Here is an 8945-nt window from a genome sequence, read left to right as displayed (position 1 = left end):
TCCGCGAACCAGTTCAGCAATTTATATCACATTTTAGCTTCTTTCACTTTGATCGCAGATTCATGAAGAAAGCTAATATTTCAGCAAAGGAGCAATTTTCATATATAACCGAATTTCTCCACCAACCTGTAAAATATGGTATTGAAAACAGAAATAAAAACATCTACATAACAGATAGAAACCCGCAAAGTTTTGACCTTGGTTTGCCTCTAAGAGAAATGGACAACCCAATATTTATCAGTGATTTGATTGCTAAAATAGAGGCAGATTTTGATCTTGTGTTGATAATGGAATACCTGGACGAGTCTCTCATACTGATGAAAAAACAATTTTGCTGGAGTATGGCCGACATTTTATACTTTAAGATGAATGTTCGTCACTCTGAGCCGACTGAAATACCTAAGAGTCTGAAGATGAAACTGCTACAGTGGAACAATGCTGACGCGTCTTTATATAAGCACTTCAATCGAACTTTATGGCGAAGAATACAATCGTATGGACCCACATTCTCGAGAGAACTCCGTGACTTTCGACAGCGCCTGGAAGAATTGAGAAATGAATGTATTGAAGGACAGAATCGTGTGAAATCTAAATATGTCAACGTGTTAAAAGCAAACACTTCTAAGATCTGCAAAGATGTGAACATGAGTTTACCATCATATTTCGAACAGATTACCAGAAGGCAAAAAGTGACCTTCAGAACAAAGTAATTTTACCTCGAGTTTTGATAACATAACACTTAATTAGACAATGCTTTCAACCTGAGCCTTCAACTTCCGCGATGTTCCTTTGATAATATGAACGAGATGTGCATTGTTATAATTAATTAATTGTCAACTAACATTCCCGTACGTCATAATTGTCAAAAATAATGTTAGCTCAACATATACGGATGTCACCCTAGGGGTGAGAGCTAGAGTATACGTATGAATTCATTTCTTTCAAGGCTAAGCATGACAAAGGTTTAATGAATCGTAAACTGTGGAGTTTGACCTATTCAGAGCAATTTTCACAATTCAAGCATAGTTGAAAAACAATGAGTCACACAGACTAAAAGTATTCTATCCAATTGTCTAAGGGAGCTTTCAGTTATTATGGCTGGGTGGGCCGGTAAATCTTCCTGCGCATCAGTCAAAATAAGTGAACCCCCTAACCGTTGCAACGAAAAATTGATGACCCCCTTTTAAGATGATAAAAATTTCATCACCCACCCCCCACCCCCCACTGGGCAAAATGCTTGATATACAACAATATACACACATATACTGACTCTGATCTGTACATTTGTCAAATGCGTTAAGTACGTTAAGTATGCACGTACGTATACTAATAAAATGCAAATGTACAGTGTACGCTTGGTGTGCAAAGATCTGCAGCACGTATGCTCTTCATCTACTTAGATGTACGTTACACATATCAACGTATTAAAATGTTCCATATACAGAGATATGTTACGTATACAATCAATATTGTGTTCCACATACGTAAATATACTGAACGCATATCAAGCTATTTGTCCAGTGCCGCCCCCCCCCCCGTTGTTTGAGTAAATCTGCACACACAAACACCTCTGGAGGAGGGCAATAGAATCCAAAAAAGATTCTCATATTTTTTCAAATGACCCCCTTACAAACTCACAAGGTGTTAGTATTCAATTACAGGGGATAGCAATATTTTGCGCAAGCGTGTACAAAATTTTGATATATCGGGTTTAATTGATAATCAACTGTTGATTTACTATGGTAGTCTACGAGAAAAAACTAAAACTATGTTATACTTTTCAATAAAAAACTATCAATAGCTACTCATTTATAAACATTTGACAATTGACATTAATGTACTTAATTGGAATAGGGTTGTTACAACTAGTATGTGTACAAAAAATTTGACTCTTGGATTTCACCAGAAAAGTTCATCCACTATACATTGGAGTCTATAATAAAATTGTGAATAATTTTTTCCAATGAAAAACTTGCTATTCTTGTGCAGACGTTGGATAATTAGCATAATTGTACTTGATTAGAATATGATGGTTAGGTTAGAATTTCACCGAAATATTTATTCACTGTACATGTTAGTCTATGAGTAAACTATGAATAATTTTTTCCAATACAAAACTAGCTAAATCTGTGAATTAATAGACATTTGATAATTCATTTAAAAGTACTTAGTTAGACTGGGACATTTAAAAGTTGATATGAGTGCAAGAAATTGGATTTCTGAATTTCACCGAAATGTTGATTCACTGTACTATGACAAAACTATGAATAATGTTTACAATGCTGAACTAACATAATATGTCTTTTTATAGATGTTTGACAATTGATACAAATGTACTTGATTCAAATAGGGTATTTGAAAGTTCAGATGAGGACAACGATTATGATATTGGAATTTCACCTAAAAGTATAATTTAACTTTTCATGGTACTAGTAGTCTGTAGGTAACTGTTAAATAATTTCCCTGACAAAACTTGCTATATTTCCAATATGTATAGTGATAGGAATTGTTCATTGCCCTCAGAGTTGCCAAGACAAGATGTTCATGTGACTGATAATTATACTTTTGTTCAGATGTGCAGTTAAATGACTTCAGAGAGTGAAATCATGCAGCGAATCATTTTTATTTCCCAGAATATTTCTGAACACTGAAACTGCTCTTTGAGGGGACGGATACTTATGAAAATTAAGTGACCCCCCCCCCTTCTGAGGTGTTTGAAAAATATGTGACCCCCTTTGCAGTTTTAAAATTTAAGGTGACCCCCTCCCTGGATTTTGTCGGCCCACCCCGCGCCGTAATAACTGAACGCTCCCTAAAGCGCGATTTGTTTGCAATGAATTGTGAAAATTTTTACTGAATCTTTGCATATTTCGGGGAACTTTTGCAGTTGCTAGAAATTATTAAAAAGTTACTCTTTATGTTAAAGGTCGGGGCTTTTAGTTTTTTCTTTTAAACACCTAAAAGAAGGTATTGAGTCTTATAGAGACGAAAATGTTCAATTTGGTGGGAATTTCATAAATGAAGTAATATTCGTTTATAAGCTTGTGTTTAATTTCTGTTGGTTTCTCACAAACTTTACAATCCATCAACGACCTTAGGTTTCTGACTCGCATAGGTAACCCATGATTATCAAAAGACCATTTTGACCTTCCTTTTTTGTCCTGTCCTAGCTATGGCCTCGTGTACTCTTCATAGTTCACCGTCCTTCACTAACTTATAGCCACATTTGCCGTTTACCAGTACTTGCATAATCTTACTTTTGTCGGCAATCATGTACTATTTGATTGTGTGATTTTAGCAGATTTAATTTTACATTTTAATTTAAACTTTATTATGAGCTATGGATAAGAAGTGCATTTTTGTATAGTTGTCCATCATGTACATAACTTGTTTTGAAAAGGTTCTTTTCTTACCAGAATTAAAAGAAGTCACAGTTCGTTTTACAGATGAATCGCATGTTCTGATCTGCTATATGTCCTTCACTTTTCGTCCAGGCGATGTTTTCATCTCACAGGTACTGCTGTGCTTTCGTCAATCCATTAAGGTAAAATGCGCCCTAGAGTTTCCTCGACACTAAAATTTTTAAAATGTTCATTTGGTCTGCTTTTTCTGTTGACTGATAGCGAAGCCTCTGAACCCCGGTGCTGAATATGAAAGGCCTCCGCCTCATTGAATATTAACAACGGCGATAGAGTGTAGACTGGGAACAGCGAGGTCTCCCGCTTCGTGAAAATCAGCCTAAATAATTCTCAAATAGTTATCTTGTCATATGTTATTTACTCTCTGGTATATCCTCAACTTTTTCACAGGTTATGTCCGTGAAGGATTGGCTATAGGCAAGTCTCTTTTTTATTGTTGTGATTGCTTTGTCCGTATAATCACGTGACTTCTTACTGTCAATGATATCGTGGAATTGGGTTTTATCTTCATAGATTCACTTAGACATACAGATTAGAATATCTACCGTAAACTTAAAGGATTCATATATCTTTAATTGTGTATATTCATGGTTATCCTTTAAAAATATATGTTTTGTTTTATGTGCTTTGCAATCATTGAAGTGAATTAGTGTAATCGAAAACTTTTCCCTATAATTCATAATACGGAAATTTAAAGTGTTATTGTGAATGCCAGTCCTTGACGTTATTGCTGTTTTTCTTCTTTTATCTGTAATATTTAATCAAGGGGATATCAGGCTATTTTGTAAGTATATTTTAAGGTTTGTCTATAACTTCTAAAAAGCTAAAATCGGTAAGAGTTTTGCGTAGCCAGCCTCTAATTTTATTAGCCGAAATGTTGTATGTTATTATAACGCCTATGTATTTGGAATGTTTGATGATGGCAAATAATGCGGTGTCAGGTTGAGTATTCAGCCGAGAAATGTTAACAGCTTGAAATGTTCAATTTTAATAAGTTGCAATAGACGCAAGTAACGTGGATATATATCTTTTCAACTGTATTTGCATTTTTAGACTTTTGTACATTGTTGTACTCCCTGGCTGAAAAATCTTATGCACGAAGTCCGTATTGAGATCAGTGGCCGCTCACCATCAATGTATGTTTTCAATTCTTATTAGTTTTCAAATTATTGAATGTAACAATTGATAAAATGACGTCACTTTAATAAGTTCTCGAATAATGTGATATTTGATACATTTTTGATGAGATAAGTTACTTCTTTTAGCCCTTGTAATTCTTTATTCTAAAGGGGGCCCAAGCATGCAGGCAGAATCCACATTAGTAAAGGTCATCACCAAACGACAATCTGAAGTGAACGTAAAGTGCAATCCTTCAAGTAATGGGACACACTTCAAATGAGTAAGTACTTTGACGTGGCACCGGACCCTTTCATCTGTACAATCTTTGATATGTAGATCAGACTCTATGGCTCGTTGCATTGAAAACTGCAGAATCTTTATTCTTATCACTACTGTATACAACATTGAAAGCACAAGGGTACGCATTTGAAACACTTCAATGCAGCGGCTGTATTCATACGAAGAGGTGAAATTTGCCCTTGAAAATCTGACAATTATGGTCGAGCTCTGTCATTGTCCATCCAAATTTGACGCACTGAAAGACATTTTATTTCTTTCAATGACATTGACCAAGAAGACATTTAGTCCGGTTAATGAACTCGTCTTTAAACCGGGTCACACCCTTTGAATCTTACATTCAGCCTTTTGACGTATAAAACAACATACGGCATTGAGTAGACATAGATGACAGGCGTCAACCATGCTTTAAGCTGCGTTTTTATTTGGGGCATTCGAAGGGAAACATCTATTGGACGAGTGTCTCCTTTTTGGAATTATGCTACATTTTTTCAAACAGGTGAGGCACCGAAAATGATCACTCTCCCAGTCGTATATTCTTTTGCATACTGGCGAAGTCACTTTCATCATCATGTCGAAGGAAATTTGGAACTTTAGAAAACACTGGACGCACAGTGCGTAATTGCAAATTCCCTCAAGCATGAATTCACGTTTTCGTTCATTAGTCCTAAAGAGGGAGGAGCTCATACAAGGACAAACGCGTTTTGGCGTTCGGTAAAGGGCATTCCTTACTAAGTGTGTAGCGTTCATGTAGATCACGTTGACTGAAAATACATATCTTGTGAGAGATACATGAAATCAAGTATGCCTGGGATAGCATATCGCAGCTCTAATGATACCGAAATTCCCGTATTATCGCACCCTTGTAGCACTGCCGTTCCCGAGCAAAGCAGGTAGACCTTCAATGTAAACAAACAATATGGCGGCCGCGTTTCGCCACCAATCACAGACGTCGTACTAACGAATGAGTTTGCAGTACAAGGTCATGTTTAACAGTAACTATCGTCCAAAATCGCGACGGAGATCAATAAAAAACAAATCACCAAACAGTCGAATCTATTTATAATTCCGTCTTGTGGTTTGTAGGTTATATACTAAATGACTTTCAAGCTATTCCTTTGAAAATATGAGCATTTACAGAAAATCAGAACAAAAAATTCAATTGGGGACACTTATTCAAAGATAAACAATTTCCTTAGGTTGGTGGATTGGTCCAGTCAACTTTTTAAACGCAGGGTTACTCCCCCTTCTGTGTTTAAAGTTCGAAAGGACTTATCAGTTACATTCCGTCGGGTCCAGCTTATGGTATATACATTTCACATCTAATTAGATACTGTTACGCTTGAGATTCATATTAGGCCTAAGGCTTTCAAGTGAGACAGAGCTTTTTATTTTTAAAGCTATTGAGACCGGAATTTTCACAATGGTATGTAAGGACCGGAACAAAACGAAACAATAGACACTCTGGTCACCCGACTAAGAAAATTGAAGCTAAACAACAACCGGACCCAACCACTGTTATCAATATCTCATCAACAAGTCTAACCCCTGCTCAACTGAAGATATTGTCAAAGGGTCTAGGATTTTGCCCAAAACCGAAACAGGTCAACAAGCTGAAATTAAAAACTGATATACAAGAGTTCAAGAGAAGATGCCGACTACAATATAAATTTAGAGAAGAGAACAGTGACCCTGATAACAACTTGGACAATAACGTCAAACAGGGACCATTTACAAAAGAAAAATCCCATTATAATCCACCACCTAATGAAAATCTTACTCTGGAAGCTTTCCTCTCTGCTGTTGAGCAAGACATCGTTAACGAAGACAACTGGCGTCAAACATATGACAACATCGATCCCGACGAACGTTTAGCCATAAAACAACTACGAACCAACAATGCAATAACTATCAAAGCAGCGGATAAAGGTAACGGTATTGTTGTCATGGATACGCAGGACTACATCAATAATGCTTGGAACACCTTAATAATACTAACTATTATCAAACCCTAGACTAAGACCCCACCGAAATATACACAAAAGAACTGCAAACCAAGATCCGACGATGGCTACAAAAAAACTGGATTACTAATGACACGGCCAAGAAACTGTTTCCCAAAGAACCATCTGCTGCGGGACATTTCTATGGGCTCCCAAAAGTTCATAAACAAAACACCCCTCTCAGACCTATCATTCCACAATGCAACTCGATCACCACCCCTATGGCCACCTTTGTCGATTTTCACCTTCAACCTATTGTTAGATCGCTACCGTCTTTCATTAAAGACACCACTCACCACCTGCAAGATCTGCAACACATTTCACCACCAGAGGGCGCCATTTTAGTTACCATGGATGTGGTGTCACTCTACACCAATATTCCACACAGCTACGGCATTCAGGCAGTCAAGGAAATGATAGAAGAGAACAATACCATGACAGTTAATCCCGAACTTATTTCTGAGATGCTACAATTTATTCTCACAAAAAACTACTTTGAATTCAATGGTCAATACTATCTACAGATATGCGGTACTGCTATGGGTAGCAAAGTCGCCCCATCATATGCCAATATCACTATGGGAAAATTAGAAAGGCAAATTCTGGAAAACTACACACCGGCACCAGACAACTGGAAAAGGTTCATCGATGACGTCAGATTTATGTGGCAACATGGTCTAGACCAACTTAAACAATTTCACCAATACTGTAATTCTGTCCACCCCACTCTACAGTTTACCCTGGAATACAGTGACGAACAGATTTCATTCCTGGACACACTGATGACACTCACCGAGGACAAGATTGAAACTACAGTTTACAACAAACCCACAGACAAACATTCATATCTATGGACAACCTCGTGTCATCCAAGCCACACATTTCAGGCCATACCCTGGAGCCAGTCCCTTCGATACAGACGTATCTGTTCGAATGACGATCTTTTCCAGACGGAGGCTACCAAATTGAAAAATCACCTTATCAAACGAAATTACAAACCCCGTACCATCTCCGATGCTATCAAGAAAGCCGAAAATATCAACAGAAGCAAGCTCATTCAGCCAACCTCTTCAATCAAACCCACAACCCACAAAAGGATACCATTCGTCATTGAATACAACCCTACCCTTCCACACATACCATCAATTATCCGTAAACACTGGAACAAAAAACTACTTCAGTCAAACCAGGCCACCAGCAAAGTCTTCAAGGAAAAACCTGTCATAGCATACCGTCAATCAGCCAACCTCAAGAAACTGTTAGTCCAAGCTAAAGTCAACCAGACCAAAGACCCCGCTCAGAATAATACCGGACAATGCAACCGTGCAATAAATGCAACCAGTGCACATTTATGAAATCTTCAGACAATGGCCGCATTCACAACCACCTCACTGACAAATCAATCTCCATCACTGGCAACATGAATTGTTCAACTCGCAATCTCATTTATGTCATAACTTGCAAAAAATGTGATCTTCTTTACATCGGGGAAACCAAACGCGAACTTCGTAAACGCATCTACGAACATCTATATAGTATAAGAACAAACAAAAATACCCCTATAGCGGAACATTTTAACAGTCCTGGTCATAGCATTAGTCACTTTCTTTTCACTGCACTCTGCAAAATATTTTCGAAAAAAGACAGTATCAGAAAACAAATGGAACTCAAAATAATTGAAGAACTCGACACCTTATGTCCCAACGGCATTAACAGAAAAGATTGGTAGAATATACACCAGATTTGCACGCCATCTTATCTCTGTTCACTTACCTATGGAGCCACCTTTTCATGTATCATTTTCTCCACTCTAGGGAGTACTTTGTTAGGCTTTGTCATTCGCCTTTTCTCACCATCATAGTGCGATCGGTTTTTACAGCTCTCCAGTATTGTAAGTTATTTCTTCGTTCATACTGCTTTCCAGACACCAGTTTGCTGTCAATATCTCGTTTTGCCTTCACTTTTTATTACCTGTTTGAATCCCGCTTTTGATTTTACATATCTTTTACACTTGTTTTATTGATTTTACATTTCCTATGATACGCGCAAAGCCCAGCTTTACTTTTACATCTCTTGTACGCAATATCTCTCTTTTCATTTTACTGTG

The 8945-nt window shown here is 37.3% G+C and overlaps 1 protein-coding gene across 1 annotated transcript; it reads left to right on the top strand.

Annotated features, from left to right (window-relative positions):
• Positions 1 to 7188: 7188 nt before the first annotated feature.
• Positions 7189 to 8193, top strand: LOC139141647 (uncharacterized). Its single transcript, XM_070711235.1, has one exon. The coding sequence runs from the start codon at positions 7189 to 7191 to the stop codon at positions 8191 to 8193; it is 1005 nt and encodes a 334-aa protein (XP_070567336.1).
• Positions 8194 to 8945: the final 752 nt, after the last annotated feature.

Source organism: Ptychodera flava, chromosome 10 (genome assembly GCF_041260155.1).
Source record: "Ptychodera flava strain L36383 chromosome 10, AS_Pfla_20210202, whole genome shotgun sequence".
NCBI lineage: Eukaryota > Metazoa > Hemichordata > Enteropneusta > Ptychoderidae > Ptychodera > Ptychodera flava.
Note: the sequence above shows the minus strand (reverse complement) of the source record. Positions and strands in the feature narration are given on the sequence as shown.

Excerpts from the sequence above, each read along its gene's own strand:
- LOC139141647 (XM_070711235.1), top strand. The coding sequence starts at position 7,189 with ATGGATGTGGTGTCACTCTACACCAATATTCCACACAGCTACGGCATT.